The sequence below is a fragment of the Melanerpes formicivorus genome, unplaced genomic scaffold, assembly GCF_026170545.1.
Source record: "Melanerpes formicivorus ecotype bairdi unplaced genomic scaffold, bMelFor1.0.p_v2 SCAF_5, whole genome shotgun sequence".
NCBI classification, from domain to species: domain Eukaryota; kingdom Metazoa; phylum Chordata; class Aves; order Piciformes; family Picidae; genus Melanerpes; species Melanerpes formicivorus.
In genome coordinates, this window is record NW_027142357.1 from 16,572,061 (window position 1) to 16,593,981 (window position 21,921).

The following is a 21,921-nucleotide window of genomic DNA, read 5'->3' on the forward strand; positions in this document are numbered from 1 at the left end:
GAGGGTGAGGGATCACTGTGTAGCCTTCTGGGTATGCTTTTTGCAGTGGCCTACTTGATACAAAATGTAATGTATGGTTTATAACAGATTCTGAGGCGTTGTATTCCTCAGTTGTTATAGTGCGTACAATCATGTGTACAATCGTGGTAAAAAGTGTTTCGCAGCATGAATCTCAGTATGATATTTATCTTAAGGCTAAACCACATGTACAACTTGTGAAAGAGGTTTTCAGTATGAAAGAACTGTTTTAACTTTGTGTCATAGTATTCCTAAGCTGAGTACGACAGCACTATCAGTGATGATAGAAAGGGAGAAGAGACATTGGACTCTTCTAACTGCATGAATTCTTTTTCATTATCACACTCCCTCATTGCTCTCCCTGGGGAAGTCCGAGTAACACACCAGAAGAGCCGGCGTGCCTTTTAGCCCTTCTTGCAGTGGCCGCATGAAGCACCATATCCAATACAGGGGCCCAAGTTTGGGCCGGTACCTAGCGCAGTGGGCAGCAGGGAGAGGCTCAGCAGGCGGCAGCAGCGATGCCAGCCTGCACTGGGCCCACTTCGCGGCGATGTCCTGCCCTGATGTTGTCAGCGAAGGGCTCCCGCTCCGCAAGAACATCCCGGGCCCGAACAGCTTCATCGCTGCTCGTCGTCCACCGAGAGGACGAGACTCGCTGCCCGGAATGGGCGCCGTCGCGCCGACCCTAGGGCGGCCGCGGCCCCGCCCGCGGGGCGGGGCGGGCGCTGCCTTGGCAGCAGCCGGGACGCTGCGAACGGCCGGTGTCGCACCGCCATGCTAGGCGCTGTGGCCCCTGTTCTTCGCAGGCAGAGACGGGCCTGGCCTGAGCGGCCGGCCGGCGGCCGCCCCCTGTGGAAGCCGCGCTCGCAGGCGATGGCCACTAGCGCCTCTCGCTCTCGCTGCTCGGAGGGTGCGGTGGCTGAGAGGCAACGGAGGGTGGCCCCGCTGGCGGCGACTTCGCCGGCCGAGGCGGGTGAGGAGCCGCTCCTCAGGGGCATCTTCGAGATCAGCAAGAGGAGCTGCGACGTGGTGCTGAGCGCCCGGCGGCTCCGCTGGAGCCCCATCCTGCCCGAGAGCCCCACAGGTGGGACGGGGCGGGGCAGGGGGTGTCCGCCGTGGGGTCCGGGCTCAGGCCAGGCCGGCTCCGGGAGCGGGCGGCGGGACCCGGGCTGGGGCGAGCTGGCCTGCCACGGTGCCGCGGGGAAAGGCGATCTGTGGCTCGGGCCTCTACGGCAAGAGTCACCTTAAAATGGAATTACAGTAAACTAGTTAAAGTCATCAGTGTCAGGCATGCCTCTTCCCTCAAAGTGAATCCCTGGTGATTAAAAAAAAAAAAAAACAATAAAAATAATTCATAATGCAGTGAATAATAGCTCTTTCTGGTGAGACCTTTCATTCTTGTGGGTGATAAAAAAGGGACAAAATGAAAAGAGGTGGTGGGTTTAGGGCTTTTTAAACCCAGGCAGAACAGTAAGAGAATTTGACTTTTTTTCTGCTCCATCAGCTTTTGTCAGCTTACTCTCTTTCATGGATACACGAACTAAAGCCAATGTAGGTGGGTATGGTTTTGTGAGATGTGCAAGAGTTTTGTGATGAGGATTCTGTGGGAGGTTGTCCTTGCTCTGTGCATTTCTGATACAGCAATATGCTGTTAAAAAGGATTTGATCAAGTGAAACAACACAAAAAAGTTACAGAAAAAAAGCAATGCTCCTTAAACTTACCCAAATATTTTTGTTTTTTTTTTTTCTCCTGGAAACTGTGAAAACAAACTTGCTTCCAAAACAGCATGCACACTCTTAAAAGTGCTTGTTTAGTGCTTGTTTATTGCAGTGACCTCCCAGTGCTTATGTGGAGGAGGAAATCTGTTGCGTTCAGGAATGCAGAGTTTTCAGACAGCATAGTTGCCTTCTGGTATGGCATAGTTAGCTTGTGCAGGCCCAGAATACCAAGTCTTATTTTAGTATTATTTTGGAAAGAACTTAAAGGTTCATGTAAGTAAGATCCAACCAAATCAGAGAAACAGAGTTTCTTACATATACCAAGGTAATTAGTTGCTCTCAAAGCAGTCTGTGTGCTGTGGAGGCTCAAGAGTGGTGTGTTAATGCAGTGTTTTGCTTAGACTTCAGTACCTACTTTTCAGCAGGACCCTTGAGTTCTGATGACAGCTACACAGTGTGGGCAGTTCCTCCTGTAGAGCCAGTCTGGTAGTGATGCTGTTACATAATACTGTAGCCCCTCTTCCTCTCTTTGGGGCTTAACTACAGATCTCTGAAATGTGTTGGTTAATTATGATGTACAAATTATTTAGTTCCTTGTGCAGTGCTCTAAGTTGATGGACACTTTATGTTCTGGCTACTTTAATATAGCTTGAATTGCCATGTATCAGGAACTAGGGTCCAGAATAGTCTTTTAATTGTCATCAATAAAGGATTTTAAGGTACAGTCAGGAAGAATTAATTTCAGTATCTATTGCTCCATGCTTCCAGGAATGTAAATATATTGTAGTGTTATTTTGAAGGAAAAATCTACCCCTTAAGTTGTGACTTTTTGTAAGACCTTTTCTTCCTTACTCACTGCAGACACTGGGAGCTTCTTTTGTCTTAGTTACTGCAAGGTAATAAAATACGGAATGCTTGAAATCAGGCATATTGCAGATGGCAGAACTTCATGAGTCTTACAGAAAACAGCACTGGCAAATCAGTGTCAGTTATATTAGGATTTGGGCTTTTATAGCACATTTCTTAAATAGATGCCATATTTCTTTGTTCTGACAATGGAGCATTTGGCTTCTGAATATTTTGGTTTCTGAGAAGCTCTTAATGTCCTACTTCTTTACTCCAGTGGAAAAGGCAATTTGGTGTCTTCAAAATGCTGTGTTTTTCCTGAAGTTTATGCTAGGCTTTAAGTTTTTACTTTATGATTTCCAAATTCTTAAATGTCCTGTACTTGACAGAAGATAACAGGATTTTCACTTCTTGTGTTGGTATACATGCCATCACAATGTCTTCTGTGGCTGTTCCAAGCTCTCTTTGTAAATTAAATAACCTATAAAGGAAAACTATTAGGTTGATTCTGAGACTCTTCTATCCTTCTGGCTATGTTGTGATGGGAATACAACAGTCTACCTGAGCAGCATTCAGAATACTTGTGACTCTATTCTTTGGGCCAGCTTGGCTCTGTGTGGGCCTGCTTGTGACTGCAGATGAGCTGAGCAGAAGCTGAAAGTATCACTGTGTAGGGCTTGTTGCCCTCGCAGGGATGAATTCAGCAAGTCTTGTGTGCTTTTCCTTCTGTCTCAGATACAGTAGGTCAGGATGGTTTTATCTCTGTACTTCTAGAGGTCAAATACAGATCTTGGAGCTTGAATGCTTCTTCTCTCCCATATTCTTAGATCTCAGTAGCAATTACCCTGGGGTGCTGCAAGTGTGGGATCTGTACTGGTGCTGTAAGGAGGTGGCTATGTTATGGTCTCATTCATGTAACAAAAGTACAGTAGTGCAGTGCTTGGGCCAAGCTGTCAGTAGGTACATGAGACGATCAATGGCTGTCTGGACAAATCTGTTCCACTGGGATTTGGCTTAAGCATACTTTCTCCAAAACAAAAGCTTTGTAACGTAATTTGCTTTAGGTCAGGTCTTTGCACTTTGCCAACGATGATAAATGTCAACTGCTTTGACTTGTATGTAGTAAATCTTCCTGTTGTAGGGAAAGACCTTTTTTCAATGGCAGTCACTTCAGTCTACGAAGTCAGAGAATTGACAAGTAGTCATTCTCCTCTGTTCCCTAACCTCCCATCCTCAATAGTTTCCCAAAAGTATTCCTGCCTTGATAAATTCTGCAGTTTTGTGGTTTCCATCACATGGTCATACATGTGATAAGTTGTGCAGCTTTGGCTCCTTCAGTTTATAAATAGAACTCAAAGCTCCAGCTTAAAGTACCCAAGCAGGTAACATCTGCTGTGCCTGGGCTTGATCACGTCACACACATGTACACGTAGTTCTGCCTCACTGCACTCTTTCTGTGAGCTTTTGGCAGCATGATTATCAGGCAGACTTCCTTCTTTGCTCTCTCGATTTCTGCAGCTTCTGCCTCCTAGAGGTTTTTGGCTATCCATGCTTACTGAGGATTTTTGATGGTTTCCTTTGTTGTTCACTTTTGAGATCACAGAATGGTAGGGGTTGGAAGGGACCTCTGAGATGTTATAGTGAGCCCCCCAGCAACCTCTTCTCCCCTCTGAAATAAGCATGACCTGTTACGAATTTTGCATGTTCTCTTTAAGGCTTTGGGCACAATAAGGTCTGAGCAGGCACCTGAATGTGCAGCCTGAGAGCGAATGCATCCAAGTGAGGATGTAGGCAGTGCGAGGCACGGCTTGGCCAGCCTCTCTGAAGCGCTGCAGTTTTACAGTCTGGGTGTGCAACTTGGCTGAGCCTTTTCTTCTCACTGGCACCAGATACCCTCTGACTCTCAGCTGGTTTCTTGATTTTAACAATGCAGTGGGCATTGTGATGAGAAGTAGAGCTCAAAGGCACTAGTTACTTTTTTTTTTATTATTATTATTTTCTTTTTTGGTTGCTTGGTTGGTTTGGGTTGTGTTTGTTTTTTTTTGTTTGTTTTTTTTTTTTTGTTTGGTTTATTTTTTCACCCTCTAGCTTCATTCTATGTGACTTTCCTATGCTATAAATATGACAGAAATTAAGAAAAAACCAGGACTTCTCTCTTTGCATTAATAATTCAGCCCCGAACTGTAGAGCTGCTCATTTTGGATGCTCCTTCAAAACCATAGTGGAAAAAGCTAACTGAAGTACAGATATTCATATTATATGTAATATTTAGATCTTTCCAGAAGATAAGAATGACTGAATGATGGAAGAAAAGAGTTATTTATGTTTAAGGACAAATGCTTAGAGTGGAATTTGGTTTTGATGTGGCTAAAATTTAAAAAATAATTAAATGACTAGCAGTAATGGATGTGAGAGCCCTTTGTGTTTTAGAACAGTTTCATACAACTAGTGTCAGTTCAGTCTTCTTTATGCTGATATTCTTATGGCTTGCTTTTGCTGTTGATCAGAAATTCAATCCTAGTAGTTCTTTATAGTTTTCATCATCTTTTAGGAGACTGACACAGAATTTTCCAGTTTACAATAATTGCAAGTTTCCAGCAGATTTCTGTCAGGTAGCAAATGGAAGAAAACTAGCATTAGCTCAATGTTTTACTGGTATGTGAAGCCCAGAGTCTTTTGATCCTTACTAAAAACTGGTTATTTGTGTGTATAGTGTACTTGACTGAAGGGTATATGAAGTTGTGCCTTCAGACTGGTAGTGTGTAGGCTGGACTGAGTATGTGCATAGTAATAATGATTTGGAAAAAAAATGCTGTTTTTAATACAGTCAATTGAACACAATATTCTAAGCTAAGAAAGTATCTCTGAAGCAATACAGAAGTTAATGTATTACTGAATGTATATTTTCATAATGAAGTGAAAAGATTTTATGTGTTTAAGTATGCTATTTTTATACATAATATACTGTGGTTCTTGTTGATGTTAATCTAAAATATCAAATTATAAATGTTCTACATAAGTACAGCAATAAGGAAAAAATCACTGGTGTGTTTTAACAGTGAAAGAGTTAGCATTGAAGGACTTAAAATTAATTCCGAGTGCATAGTGGCCTGCTGCCAAGGCTATTTAGGAACAGATGTGGCTGAAATAGATACCAATAGTCTGTTTGGGATCTCTAAAGTAAGACATCTGTCAGTCTATCGGTCAGTCAGGAATAATGGAAATGGGAACTGGCTGCTACAAAATGCGAATTACTGAAGTTCCACATTGATTGAATTCAAAGCTTTTGATTCTACTTCTGACATGTAGAGAATACAATTTCTTCAAGTGGCTTATTGTCTGAACAGGAAAACTATTTTTGAGGAAGAGACATAAAAATAATATGAAGTGTAATTGAGAGAGAGATGTGCATGTGTGACATTTAATATGTGGCTTTAAGCTGTAAGTGGAAGGAAGAAAGCATCCAGTTTTAAAGAATCCCATAGGGAACTTGTAAGGCACTTTTAAATCTTTTTCAACAAAGTTCATAAAACTAATGTAATTTAGATAAATGCTGCATGAAGCTGTGACAAAATTTATTAATTTACAACTTCTTGTTAAAGAAATATTTAAGGAAATGGTGTGTACTAATTAAAGGCATCTTCAATTTGTTCTTTCTTTCAGGTGACTTACAGAGATGCCTTAATTCTCTGTGTGTACTTTGTCCTTTTTCAGCGGATCAGGCCGTGGCTATGCTTTTGTGGCACAATTTACATTATTTCATGCTTTTGGGTGTTTTTCCTGCATTTTGCATGTTTATGAGCCTCTCTGCTTATGTTGAAAGGGATTTACATACCCTGGGCATCTAATAGTGGCTTTTGTATATACAAAAGGTATCTAAATCTTTGTTCCAGAAAATAAGCTTCTTTGCTAGGTCTTGCAAATTGTGTTTGTGTGTGTTTGGGTTTACATACATGTTACGTTATGCAAGTGTTAGTGACTTAGATTCAAATGCTACATGAATCTGAAATAACAGGATTTATTTAGCTTTCATACAAAGTAATTTCTCTTCTTTGTGGTCTTTTAAATGCCAAACTATTTATATTGGTGATGTTGTGGTTTGTGTTATCTTAAAGCTGTTGTAGACCATAAAACAGCAAATTTCAAACTTACCTAAAGGTGATTTTTTCCCCCCTTTCTTCTCCCCCCCCCCCCCCCCTTCCTTTCCTTTTCTTTGTTTATTCTGTTGCACTATGTAGTAATTAGTCCTTGCCATATACTGTTAGTAGGGATAAGGTGATGGTCTGCTTTATTCATTTCCTATGCCTGCTTGTTGAGTGAGGGATGGTGGCTGGCTGGGTGCTCAGTGTACTATGCATCACCAGGCATTTGGCACACTAGTAACAAGCCAGACGTAGCTGATGCTGTTTTTTGGCTGCAGAGAAGGCCAAACAAAAAAAGATAGGTTGGAATCAAGAAGCAATCAAGAACAGTGTGGTGGGAGTGAGACGATATATTAAGAGAGTGTAAGGGTTTTGGTGAAGTGCCATATGGGTGTGGGAGCGATTTGTGGGCACTGTGGAGAGGGATACTGGCGAATGGAGGGGAAACTGAAGCTGTTGCTGAGCAGATGGGAAGTTATACAGGGTGGTGCTATAGCACATGAGGTTTGTATAATACAGGGTAGGGAAATCCCTGGAAAGTCAGAGGAGATGTAATAAGCTGGTGAGGTAAAGAGAGGTCATTAAAATATAAATGTCATCAAACTTCTGTAATATTCCTGTTCATAGAAGAATTGCCAACTCTTGACTGTTTTCTGTGCAAAAGTGTACATGAGTAAATTGATAATCTTGTTGATATACCATGGTGGAAAGAATTCAGTAGTGTATATTTTAAAATGTTGATATACTAACCAATCTTTGATGTCCATGCTAGTGCTGTGTTCATGTTTGTGATAGTGCTATAGCTCTAAGAGTCCCTACCTCAGTGTAAATGAATGTTCTTTTAAAATTTTTATAACAGGTATGCAGATAAACCCCTTATCTAAGCATAAATCTCGTATCTCAGTTTCTGATTTGTCCTCCTCAGCCTTTGAGCAACACTATTTTATTTTATTTTTCTTCTCTGTTGTATTCTACATGCTGGTGTAATCTTGTCTTGGTTGTCATTTTACCCTATCATCCTTGAATTTGTATCCCTCTACTGTGAAGCTTTACGTCTTTTCTGTTCCATCAAGTGTTGCCAATTCATCTTGATACTCAGGTTTAATTTATTAAAAAATGCATGGTTTCTTTCAGACAATACTTTCTATTTAGCAGCAGTGCTCTGTGACTGTCCAAAATCCTGAAATCCTCCTGATTTTTTTTTCTTTTTTTAGGTAATGCCTACAGGAAATAAATACAGATCCCGACGAATAACTTGGCTGCTCAGCAGTCTGACACTACTTCCTACTTGGTTTTTATATGCAGCTGTTTGTTTCCTTGGACTGTGTGTGGAATGTGCTTCTCTAGCACCTTATGTGGGATAATTGTGGGGATCATGGTGCCTAATGGGGCCTTTTACTATGGTAAATCCATGTAAGTGTGCTTCCATAACTTTAACTGTTCATGATAATAAAGAGGTTGGAATTAAAAGTATTAGGTTCTTTTGCATTTTCTTATTTTGTGTCTTGGAAAAGCACATGCTCAGATTAAGGCATTTCTATCTTTATTGCACAGCTACAAAATAAAAATGAAGCAGGAAAATCTGTCATCTGCTCTTGTTGGAGTCAAAATAAAAGTTAGATAAACAGTTTTTCTGTCATTGTAGATATCTTATTTGTGAGCTATGTATGTTACAAAGCAGCAAGTAAATAATAGATGTTGTTGCAATTATGCAAAACCCAAAGAAACAGGTAGTTTTTATTAGTTGGGTCATTTAGATATGCACTGGCTTTAAGGAAGTTTTTATTTCAATACAAATGGTACTGTAAAAAATATTTTTATCCTTCTTGGATAGTTTATGGAAACATTAAATGGCTGAAAACCTGACAAAAAAAACCCGAAAAACTGAGTTGTATGCCTTAATGTTAGTGAGTTGTGGAACTAATGTTTTCCTTCCAAGGAAATCAGTGATCCTGGTTTTTTTATGACTTATGTTGTAACAGTATGTGCAGACAAAAAACCATAATGTGTTGAGTATCTGATACGTGTATTACCATATTGCCATAAGGAACTGCTATTATGTTAGACACCAACTGATTTTGTGATAGTGTTGGATTTCTCTCACATATGCTTATGTTTTTGTACAGATGATCCTTTAGGAACATCTGCTAGTTTTGTGGTGGTATCTGCTGTTTCCTTTCAAAATTTGACCTTTTAGTCATTTCGTTGTGAGACTGCTATAGAATTGCATTATACTAAGATCCTTTTCTAAATTGATTCTTGTCTCATGGATATTAACTGTCATTTTTTTGAGTTAATCGTGTTTCACCATTCTCTGGCATACTACAGAGTCGAATGTGACCATAGAGTTAATAAATGAATCTTTTAAAATACCATTTAATGATTCATTTCTATTTAAACGGGTAAATTAAAATATGTGACTAGAAATTCCTGCTTCCAGCTGGTTAGGTGGTCTCAAATGTACTTGAGCCTGCAGATTATGTCTGCAGATTAAGTTTAAAGATGGTATTTCTCAAACTATTTCACTAGGAAAGAAGTTTTGGCATTCCCTTCTTGCTATTTAGGAGCCCTTTCTCATTTAGTTGAAGTACAGTTCTTTGGACAGTGATACCAGGTTAGGATCATATCTTCAAGTGTAGCTAAATAAGTAAAAATGCAAACACAACTGAAATTCAGGTGTGCATGTGGCACTGCAACTTTCAGGGAAGTCATAACCCTGTAAATAAAGCTAGAAGTGGGTTTTTAGCATGTTGGAAACTCCTCCTCTTGGATGAATACCAAGATGTATTATAATCTCTTTCACATGTAGATGCTCTCTGGGTAACTGGATTTTATGCAATTACAATAAAGAGTTGGAGACTTTGATATTTTCTATTTGTGCACTCTGGTTGAGCATAGAAATAATTTTTGTAGCACTTCACATTTTATGGTCAAACTGTTGTGAGGTGATATTCTTCAGGAAAGAGTGATGTGGTTTTTGTTGTTGCAATTTGGAAAAGGTGTAGGTCTGAATTTTCATGTGAGCCTTGATGTATGGTAGCCTTTCTGAAAGGGATTTGATGAAAGAATAGATCTGCTGCAACTTCCTTCCCTGGCTTCTTATTTAGTTTTAGATGTAGGAATATATTACATTTCTGGCAAAAAAATGTAACTTCATTTACCTCACAGTTCTCTCATCTAGCAGGCGGCTGTTTCTTGCCTGTGTGTTGCAGCTTTAAACAAACCTTCAGTTCATGAACAGAATTCAGTGCCGAACTCTAAATTTCCTGGCTTTTGTCTGTTCAGGCTATGCAAGATGGTAGTTACTTAAATGCTTTTCAGTACAGAGTAGTTGCTGTAGTCGGTTTATTTGAACTGTGACAATATATCTCTTCTGTCAGTCCATACACTCAAGCGAATATAGAGAAGTATGTTTTGTGGAGCTCAGAAAATGCAAAGCAACAGATGTTATGTACTGCACAATTATACGTATCCTGGAAACAGATCTTTACACAGTGCAGACAGTCTTGGGAAAACAAAATTTGACATAGAAATTAAGGGCAACAACGTTAAATGCTTACGACTAAAATCTAACGATACTTTGCAGATTCTGTTCTGAGTGCTTTAAATGTTCATTGTTCTGTTAAAACCTCTTATTTGATAGATGTTTAAAAATAGTCTTTGCATTTTTCCCTGTATTGCTTTACTATAGTATAGTAGAAATAGAGTAAAAAATTTAATTTTAAAATAATGTTGCAGGAAATTGGCTTTTTATAAAAGTCCTGTGCTCTTCTAGCTGAAGTGAAAGTTCTTGTAAATAAATTGCTAAAAGTAAATAGGAAATATTTCAAAACTTGCTGGATTTCTGTGTGAATACAGCACATCTTTGTCTGGCTGATCTATTGACTGTTCTGAAGATGGTTCAGAATAAGATTGCTCCTGTCAAAGTCCTCTCCCTGGAACACTGTTTGTTGCAGGGCCTTTTGAAGACTCATCAAACAGCACTGTCAGGAAGGTACTGAAAGATTTCATACTTGGATGGTTTTGGACTTCCCAAAGGCCTTCTCTGTCACATCTACGTAGTGTAACTGTGGGTGAGGTAATTAGTTAAGGATCAAAATTATCGTAGCACCAGTGAATAATGCACTGCTAGATGGCTATAGATGGTGATAACTCATGTCAACATCAAACTCTGAATGGGTTTGTGGCTTCATTTAGTAAATTCTGCAGTTGGCACATTCCAGGGTAAACCTAAACATATTTGTATGTTACGATAATCAGGAGAAAATAATATATAGATGTCTATTGGTATTATTTTTGTTAAAGGAAAAAGAATATTTCATGCAAATATTTATTGGTCACTTGAATTCAGCCTTCAGCACACTCATTAAATAAGGCTGTGAATAAACTAAGAATATCCCCCCAAATCCTTTTCTGCTCAATATATCTTTTGTGATGGAGGAGTAGTAATAACTCGGGTTGCTTTAGAAAACAATACTTAGTAGAAGAATAGAGTACCTGATAACTATTAGTAGTTTGTGGTTTGGTAGTTAATTATTTAAAATATGATGGAACCAAGCAGGTGGCATTTTTGAAATTTTGTTGCTAGATCTCACTTGATTTATGGAAACCGTTTGGGGAACACACACAGAATTCAATACTGAACTTACAATGTAATTCATAGAGGTATGCTTGTTTGTCTTGCTTAAAACATCTACTGCTTTTTAAAGTTGCAAGTTTAACAGTGTAGCAATATTCCTTTGTATGCAGGAGCAGAATAATGAAATCAATTTACAGTAGAAAGAAAGCTGTTCTTAAATATTTCTCTTTGTTTTTCTCATGTTTTGGGTTTTTGTTCTATTTTATGGAGTGAAAGTTTCCTGAAAAGTTCATAGTGCCTTTGGTGTATTAACAGTGTGGTCTGGCAGAAGTATGGAAAAGTATGAAGTGTCATGGGATATACAAAGAAAAGCATGTGCGCTGAATTTGTTTGGGGACTGTTAAAATAGAAGTGGAAAAGCATTTTGAGATTGTCGATTATGTCCTACAGCACAGCCTCTGAGATATGGCCAATTTACAGATTTGATGAGACAATGGGACAGTGAATCCAGGAGTTAATGTAATTAAGGACAGTGTAATGTATTGATGTCTCATTTGAATGCCACCTTGGGATCAAGATCCGGAGCTGTAGCTAGACCATTGTAATGTATATAATCATAGGTTTATTATGTGGAAAATGTCACCTGTCACTTTAACAGTTGTTAGGATTATTATGTTAGGTATCATAAAAACATAAGTAGATATTAAACCAGATGTTTGTATGCTCTATAAACCAATGGTTGTTTAACCACATCTTGAATCCTGTGTGCAGGTTTGGCATTCTCAACAAAGGCAGTGTGTGACTGGAGAAAGTTCAGAGGGTGAAAATGATTAAAGATGAGGAATGGCTCCTAGATGAGCGTGACAGACTCGGCCAGTACTCTTTGGTCTGAAAGAGAAGCAGTTGAGATAGGCCTGGAGAGAGTAAATGGCAATGGGATTTTATCTTGATCTCAGTAAAGCATTTGACACCATCACCCACAGCATCCTTGCAGCTAAACTGAGGAAGTGTGGTCTTGATGATCGGATAGTGAGGTGGATTGCGAACTGGTAGAAGGAAAGAAATCACAGAGTTGTAGTCAACGAGACAGAGTCTGTTTGGAGGCCTGTATCTAGTGGAGTCCCATAGGGGTTGGTACTAGGTCCAGTACTATTCAATATATTCATCAGTGACCTGGATGAGGGAACAGAGTGCAATGTCAGCAGATTTGCTGATGGCACAAAACTGGGAGGCAGCTGACACACCTGAAGGCAAGACCTGGGCAAGCTGGAGAGTTGGATGGGGAGAAATTGAATGAAACAAGTATAGAGTCTTGCATCTGGGAAATAACAATCCCATGTACCATGGGCTGGGGGCTGATCTGTTGGAAAGCAGCTCTGGGGAAAAGGCCCTGGGGGTCCTGCTGGACAACAGGATGACCATGAGCCAGCAACGTACTCTTGTGGCCAAGAGGGCCAATGGCATGCTGGGGCATATTAGAAAGGGTGTAGCTAGTAGGCTGTGAGAGGTTCTCCTTCCTGTCTACTCTGCCCATGTGAGGCCACATCTGGAATATTGTTTCCAGTTCAAGAAGGACAGGGAACTGCTTGAAAGTGTCTAGCACAGAGCCATAAAGATGATTAAGCAAGTAGAACATTTGCCTTATGAGGAAAGGCTGAGGGAGCTGAGTCTCTTCAGCCTGGAGAAGAGGAGACTGAGGATGACCTCATTAATATTTATAAATATGTGAAGTGCAAGTGTTGGGAAGATGGAGCCAGGCTCTTCTCAGTGATGCCCAGTGATAGGACAAGGGGCAATGCGTGCAAGCTGGAGCACAGGAAGTTCCATGTGAACATAAGGAAAAACTTTTTCACTGTGAGGGTGACAGAACACTGGAACAGGCTACCCAAAGAGGTTATGGAGTCTCCTTCCCTGGAAATATTAAAAACCCACCTGGATGCATTCCCATGTGACCTACTCTTAGGTGATCCTGCTCTGGCAGGGGGCTAGACTAGATGAGCTTTCAAAGTCCTTTCCAACCCCTAACATTCTGTGATAAGAAATATCTAGTAAGGCTATGAAAAACTTGGCTGAAACCAAAAGGGATAATGAAGCAGCAGTTAAGAGAACTGCAAAACTTAGTGCCAAAGGATATTGTTAATATTAAAATATTTTGTGGCAATAGAAGGCCTCACTTGGGTGTTGTTAAATATCTAGAAACTGCACTCCAGTTCACGTCACTCGAAATGAAAATCGGTGGGGAGTGGGGAAAGTATTGGTGGAAAACAGAATAGATGCTCGCTTTATTCCTTCTCTTCTATTAGCATCTACTTATGGCTATGATTTGACGTAAGATACTGGGACAGATGGACTTTGACTCTAACCTGATATTGCTGGTCTTATATACTAGTAACAGGTTACATTATATTGAAATTATATTTTATGTGAAAGCACACACATGACTAGTCTGTAACTCCCTCTGTCTTGCACTACTAATCAAACTTTTTGGTAGAATTTTCTCTTTGTCTCCTAGCCTTCCATTTGCAAAGTACTTATTTTTATTCATTGATCAATATAGTTTAAAGAATGTATATCAAGAGGTTAATTATACCAAATGTTAAAAATTATAACACAGTAGAAGACTGTATAGGAAACCTGTACCTTTTAGCCATGAGTGCCTTGAAAACATTGCTTGTCTGTATGTTTATAATTACTATAGTCTTGGGTCTTTTTCTTATTTTGGAGAAGGGAAGTTAAATTCCAAATACCATAGCTGAACTTGTTTAGGATATGTATCTGAAAACAATACAAACCATTTCAGAATAGCAGATTCTTCAACATCAGGATTAGGCAAAATTGCAGCCTCAGTATGCTTAACTGATATCTTTCCCTAAATCGCTTTCAAAAGATTTCTCATGTTTACGGGGTAGAAGATGACCCTCAGTGTGAAGTATCCATTTGTTATGTCAACAGTTTAAGGATGTGTGCCGAAGTATCTACAGTAAATAATTCTTTACCACAGGTGATGATAATTTTCTTACACTGATTCACTTTAACACTGTCAGAGGTCATTGTCTGATTTGTAATGTGTGGCTGGATGTGTGTAGAAACTTAATTGTGTTTAATATACTTTAAAATTAGAGGAAGGCAAATTTAATACAGTGAGAGAGGAAAATTTAGATAGAATAGTAACAATAATGCACATACTGTGCAAGTGCCTGTTTGGGGAGTCTGAAGATGCATCTATCTGTTAGTTGCCGTATGGGTGCTTTGAATATGAATTGCTCTCTGATCCTGCAGCCATATGCAGGATCTTTATGCTGTGAGTAGGAGTCTTAGGATCTGCAAGTAAGATAGGTACTTCAACCTCATAATGATAATGCCTATACGTATGTGTTCATTTGGTGTAATAATAGCATTAAAAAGTTTAAGGGAGTAAAAATTTGTATTCTGAGAGGCTTGAATTGAGTATCTGTATTCTGATCTGTTTCTTCAACAGTGAAAACTCATCTGAAATTGGGTTTTTGATATGTTGATGAATGGTCTTTCTGTTTGATTTAAGAACTACACAGTACTAGGATTATGAATGGTCTGTTATTAGGAATAGATACATAAATGTGTTGTGTAACTACAGTTACCCTGCTGGCATTAAGAGGAGTGAAAGAAAGATGTCAAGGAATTTGCTTGAAATAAATAGGAGATTTCTTGTTTGCATCTATTGGTGCACGCAAGGATGCAAAGCATACACCATGGAAAATCTTGAGGTGGGTTTTTTGGTGATGGTGGTGTTTTTTTTTGGCTAGGGGCTCTGTTTTGAAGCAATTGATATGCCTGTCAGAAAATTAAATAGGTTTCTCCATGTAACTCAGTATACTAATGTAATTTGATGTAAAAGTGAGTTATTTATGCTGATATGCTGATAGTTAATTTTTAATTTTGTAGTACTTCATGCTGGAATTTTATTCAGAAAGCATTCTGTGGATTCTGAGTGTTCTTTAAAATGCATCAACTTATGCTACTTTATGCACTGGTCATTATACAAATCAAAGCCAAGGTGGAGATCTTCTAATTTTTGAGAATCTGATTAAAATTTCACATAGTGTGTTTTAAATGACTCATTACCATTTATACATATAATTCCTGAACTTCATTACAATACAAAATATCAAAGTAACCCAAAGTGCTGGCTATACCTGATAATTTTTGAGTGTATTTTGATGTCCAAAACAGCCTTATGAATAGTTTTTTGTAGTCTGATCAGGTATTCTCTAGAATTATTATTTTTTTCCCCTGCAAAACATTTTACAAAGCTGTTGATACACTTTATCAAGATCATGAAGTACATGGCTTGAAATTTAAATTGGCTTGCAGACATTTATTTACAATTTTAATTTTATCTCAATGTAAGCATACTGCAGTATGTATTCAATAGTTCTGGGGCTAAAAGAAGCAAGCATATACTTAGCTTGCTATGCAGATAAAAGGGCACAGGTGGACATCTTGGTAGTATGCACCATGCAGTGAAACACATGGCACTACACAACATGGGGCAAAGAGCATGCAGTTTGAATTAGAAGTCATTTTATGGATACCTTGTAAATTTGTGCTTGTTCATACATGGGCTGCAATTTCTGAAAAAGATGCACATGTTTTTATGTTGAATGTCTGTGATGCACACATCACTAATGTAGCTGTCCTTACTTTGTGGAGAGAGGCAGTACTGCATGAACCTGTTCATGTCAATATTTTAATAATTTATCTTTATAACTGCTTTTGTCTATGTTTATAGTAACATTGGCACCCTGTGTACAGAAGATACAATCAGTGCTGAAAGGAAACTTGCATCCATCTGGAAGCAATAAACTTTTCTAAAAGACTGCACAGTGTTACTTAATCCTGTGATTTCTTACTGTGAGTGAAATTAAGGTTTGGTTCAGCTGTGTCACATCATATTGATATCAAATCTTTTGTGGGAGCTTTGTCATAGTGTTAAGCTATAAATAAAATTTTAAAATTGATGAAAGCCTGAGAATGTAATTTCTTTGGTCGTAGGATTATGCGTAATTGCAGATGTAGTGGATTCCATATAATGATAACTATAATACCAAAAAACTTCCCGAGTATTGGATTTTGTAAGCTTTCCCTTTATACAAAGGGCTGATTTGAATATTGAGCTATTGACTAAGTATACTTTAAATTTTCTGTTGCGCTCAAAGTAATTTTTGTACTCTACATATATTGTGTAGTGTAAAGACTATTTTTAGTGTGCCAAAATATTTTACAAGTTAGTGAAATATGAACAGTTCTGCTAAGAGAAGGGAAAAACCCTGCGTATATTATAAAGAGCATATAATAAAATTATGTGAGGTTTTTTGTTACTTTTCCTTTGTCTGTTACAAGTGCATGAACAAAACAGAATTCATTCATCCCTGCAGGCAAAGTGGTGTAGTTTACATTCTTTCTATTCCTGTGTGGCGACCTAGCTGAAGAGTGTTGGGCTGAGGGAAGGGTTTTATGCTTGTCAGAAGACACTGGTGGTGCTGTTGCCAGCTCTTACCCTTGGGCTAGTGTAAAAGGTGCAGATAGAATGATGAAAAAGATGGCTGAGTTTATGAAGAAAGCTCCTAAAAAGCAGATCAAAGATCAATGAGGATAAAGCCAAATGTGTAGCTGTTAATCAATGAAGAGTTCATGGATGAGCTTATCTAGCAGCTGATAGCCATGCTTCAATACCTAAAAGCATGAATTGCTGACATATATGATTACCAATAGGTTATGGAAGGCAATTGTCCTGTGTTTAGAACTGGATCTGTCCATTCATACTTTTTCATGAGGAAAATGTTTCCTTGAAAACTGTTTCCAGAAAAGACCAAAATTCATTTATATGAGGCCTGCTGAGGTCCCCGAGTATTTAGCAGTGATATTTAACAGTATGGATAGTTTGTAAATCTGCATTAGAGGCTGAAGCAAATCTTGTGCCAGTATGAGTCCAAGTAGAACTAATCATTAACTCATAGTTAATCAAAGTCAGTGGTGTCATGTGGCCATATGAGGCTATTTGATTATCCACATCCCCTTGTTTTCCGAAATGACAGAATCAATTTTCAGGATTATGACATAAATTATTAGATACAAATCAGTGTGTATGTCTGAGGTCTTTATTGTGTGGTGTTTTGGTTGGGGTTTTTTTGGGGGGTGTGTGTGGGTTGTGGTTTTGTTTTTTTTTTTAAGGAATGTAAAATTTAAGCTTGTGTTTCCTTTTTGGATATTCTTTAGTGCTTTTCAGTTCTGCAAGCACATTGTATTAAATAATGTAAGCCCTGTCTTCTGTTTTATTTCAGAAATCGCTCTATAAACAGATTCCATTACATGATGGTTGTATTGCTGGTCGGAGGAAGACTAGTCATTTAATCCAGTGTTTGTGTTTGCAGAGGTTTTACAAAATTTTGGAAATCATTGGTGTTTGTTACCCTGTTGTTACTCTGAAGTTTGCTACATAACTCCTTTCATTTATTACATGAGAAGGCCCGAGGTTCCAGGCACTTAAAGGATTTGCTGCTACTTTTCCAATCATATTATGAAATTAGGCAGTATATGGGACATGTTCTTAATGTAAAGCTTTCTGTAGTAAATTTAGACTTGGTGACTTCTTGGTGTGGTGTTAAAAGTGACTGTTAAAAAGCAGACTCCGTGCTGCATGCATCTTCTCAAGTGCTTCAGGTTCTGAATCACTCACTTTCTGCCTTGCTTCCTTTCAGCTAGCATGGTTGTTCTCTAGAGCATTATTCACAGTAGATCTACTTGTTAGGGGGGTTATTTTTCATTTCATCATCTCCCTCAAATTCTTTGTTGGAGAATGAAAGGGAAGCCCTTTCGGTGAAGCCTCTTGTATGGAACAGCATAAGGCCTTGTTCTAAGCTTTAATCAAACTCTTCCATGGAGGTATCTATTTCAGAAGCTATTTGGCTTCTTTTCAAACTACCCTGAGTTAAAAATGGTTTCACAATCTGCATACATATCCTTAATTCTCTTTCTTGGATTCTTCCATGGGTGTTTCATGAACTAGGATGACCTTTCTTATCTTGCATCTGCCTCATAGCTTATGGGATGTTTTCTAATGAAGTTCTGCCATTAGTCAGTAATAAGCAGGGTACTTCACTGCTCTAAAATAGAGATGGAGCAAGGCACTAATAAAGCTTCATGTCTAATAAGTCTCATTACTATAAGGGCCTTGTCTATGGCCTGCTTGGCATCATGGAGACCTAGAATGCTGGGTGCATCACTCTTGAGATCTGGTCACACTCAAAGGGGAATTCTCCAGCCCTGTCTCCTCTCCAGGGGGAGTCAGCTCCAGCAAAGATGACTGCTGAACTGTACTAAACTCTGCGCGTAGATTAATCAAACTGTTCCCATGTTTGCTTTGCTGGTTGCCGGCATCATCTTGCCTTTTGTTTCAGCTTGACAGTGGCTGTTTCTTTTTGTCAGAAATGTGCCTATAGCCCTCATTTAAAGATGTAGTGAAACTTAATCAAATTTTAAGTTCTTGTATATGGTCCAGTTTGGGACTACACCAAATGTCTCCTGAAGCTGCTCTTTCTGCAGTTGCTATGATGATAGGATGCTTAGCATAGGGGCATGTATCTGCCACAGCCCTCTCAGTTTGATGAGGAAGAATGAGGATTAAATTTTAAAAGATACAGTGATGAATAGATATTGGAATCAGTTGGTCAAGGGTCTTGGAGGTAAGAGCCATTTGAAACAAGGAGAGAGACGAGGGGGGGGTGAAAGGTAGGAGCTGCAGTTTTACATGTTTACCCATGTTGTGAACATAGTAAAATTGTCAAGAAGTATCCTGAGAAAAGAATGAAAAAACATTTCACTTTTTGTAGCATGTATTGAAACTTGCACAAGACTAAGATGGTTTTATGTTGTTGTATTTATCACGTTTTTAAACAATTATTTGTAAGAATTACTAAATTGCTAAGCAGAGAAATAATTTCTGTTACCTAATATAAGCCTTTAACCCATAGTCTGAGATTTGCGCTGGAAAATTACTGGCTTCTTTTTTTTTTTTTTAACCTGTCTTTCTGAGATTGAATTGAAAACTTGGAGCCTGAATTACAGATTAGGTCAGGATCTTTTAATATATCAGTTATTCTTCATAATTTATTGTTTACTATCTATGATAGTTTTTAAAATAGGATGACTTCTGTAAGATGGAAGAATGAAAAGTGCTGGAATAGTGAGTATATTTTAACACTGATGCATTAAAATAGTATGTAACTTTCTATGCAGCAAAATTAACTTAATGTGCCTTTTATAGGTTTGTAAAGTGGAATTTTATTCTGAGACTTATTTTTTTTTTTTATTTGGTAAGCTCTAAATAGAGTCTAAGAATTAAGAGAAACTGTTATGCATCTATCCCATACTGCTCTGTGTTTCTGTCATCTTTGGGGAGTTAGCAACTGGAAGTGTAAATGCGCAGCAGATTGGCTCAAACCATGGTGACATCCTGCTGATGAAAGTAGACAGTCTGGGTTCTTCCTTCTTCCCTGCTGTGTTTTCTTTGCCTTTGAAATGTCTCTGTTTTTGTAGGACTTGCGTTGAATCAGTGATATTAAACAATGTCAGGAGACTAATTAATTTTTTAAAAAGTACATAATCTATGTTACTTTAGTGAGTTGATTTGACTCAGCATGGGTTTGCCAAGTGCTCAACATAAGGAAAAGGATTTGACTACACACCTGTGGCAGGTGAGTGAAGGTGCCTGTATTGGAAGAGGGATTAGTGGCAAGGTATTGCATTGGCTTGGCAGATACATCACTTTACCCTCAGACTCTCTAGAGAAGGAGAATTAAAATCAGTTGTATTCCTGTCAGATATTTTTAAGCTCAATTTTCTGCCCTGAAGGAATACAGCTGTTGCTGCAAGTATACAGTTGCCATTAAAAGACAAGTTAGCAGTTAAACCCTGCTCTTACTCCCCAGCTCTGGAGAAGATGAGATGCATCTCTTCAGTACTTTGTAGTATCTTCTGAACTTCTTGCTGTTCCTGAGGAGGTCACTACACAGTCACACACAGATGTTTTTCTGGAATAGGGCCTGGGTTGTGTTATGTTTCTCATACACCATTTAAAAAGACTGGAGCAGGGTAAAGATTATCTCCAAATTAAAATCAGCACTTCTCCAACCTGGTCCTTGCTGTACCACCTTCTCAGTTTACTGTTTGATATTTGTGACAAGCAAAAAGTGCAATTTTGCTTTCTCTGCCTGCATAAGAGAGGAAGAGGCATAACATCTTTTGCCAAAGGTTTTGCATGAGCTAAAATAAACCTTGAAAATTCAGATGTTCTGGAAACAGCTTTTCTGTCTCATGTTTGAGGGCTTTAAATTACAATTAAATATCCTGAAGAGCTATGTAGTGATTCTTAACTCTTCTGGCAAGAGCGACCATATTGACTCCTTTGTATTTCTTAGCAGCAATTCTTGTTATTCAGAGTTACAGTGAAAACTGTAGAGGTTTTATGAATCACTGGCATTCTACTTTCTGGGGTTTGCAGAATAAAGGGGAAAATGGGCTTAGTAATTAATGAGTTAATAGCTGTTGGTTTATATGCATCAAGCATTAGCGTATTAATTTTTAATATTCCTAAACCAGAATTTGCAGACACATTGTCAAAACTAATTTAATTTTTAATTCTATTTATATCCATGTTGATTTGATATTAATACAGTTATATTTTGTTGCATATCCTGAATGGTTATTTTGCAAATAGTGTTCATACAGTGTAGGATGACCTGTAATCAATTCTAGAATGACTGCTGTTGATAATTGTATTTATTTAGGGGTCTTGCTGTTTGGTTTTTTTTTCCTAATTATTTCTGTTTTGTTACACTGCACTCAGCCATAGCAATCAACTATTAATGAAGTAAACTTTGAGCCTAAAATGTAGTTAAGTGGATCTAGGTGGTTTGACAAAGGTCATATGAACTCTTTATGACCAAGGGAGCATTGTGCATTTTCCTTGGTGTCTAGTTCTTGTACTTGAATTACCCAGTCACATTTCATGTGTATTTTCTGTCATTTTTCATGTACTTGACACATTTGTTATGGAAATTAAGTCTTTGAATACCACTTTGGGTCTCTGTGGTAGGAAAACAGTCCAATAAGTGTTTTGTTGTTGAAGCATTGGTGTTTGTATATTAATAATACACTTCTCTTTACAAAAAGTTCTATTTTCTCAGTAGTACTGTTTTTTCCTTTGTGTATGTTTTCATCAATTGTGCTGTAAAGATGAGATAATCCATTTGTTTAAAGCCTGGTTTAACACTCTGATTAAAATTTGTTTTGCTGTTTACATTGAAACTGTATTTGAGTGTATTACTCCCTCACCCTTTGGTTTAGCTCAGTTTGGGATATTTAGACATAATTTTCTTTTTTAAAATAAGAGATTAGGGTATTGTAAATAGGAAAAAATTAGGGTAGTCTCATTGCTTGAAATCAATGAGAATATAAACAGGGGCATACAAACTTTGTAGAAATTCATATATCCAGGCAGGGTTATTTTTTCATGCTGTATTTGGGGGGAAAAAAAAAGTGGACATGTGCAGAAACTGTGAGTACAATTAGCGTCAAGCA

At 38.4% G+C, this 21,921-nt stretch overlaps 1 protein-coding gene across 4 annotated transcripts in view; it reads left to right on the forward strand.

Annotated features, from left to right (window-relative positions):
• The first annotated feature begins 812 nt into the window (after positions 1 to 812).
• CERKL (ceramide kinase like) overlaps positions 813 to 21,921 on the forward strand; it is a 56,678-nt gene continuing 35,569 nt past the window's right edge. The window contains exons 1-3 of one of the 4 annotated variants that reach the window (XM_068138437.1): positions 4,230 to 5,238; positions 6,247 to 6,455; positions 7,940 to 8,138. In XM_068138437.1, the coding sequence (XP_067994538.1) occupies positions 8,111 to 8,138 (28 nt within the window). In that variant the 5' untranslated portion in view covers positions 4,230 to 5,238; positions 6,247 to 6,455; positions 7,940 to 8,110. Of the gene's footprint in view, positions 1,103 to 4,148; positions 4,191 to 4,229; positions 5,239 to 6,246; positions 6,456 to 7,939; positions 8,139 to 21,921 lie in introns of those variants that run through there. The other 3 variants (XM_068138436.1, XM_068138435.1, XM_068138438.1) reach the window with 3 other exon arrangements.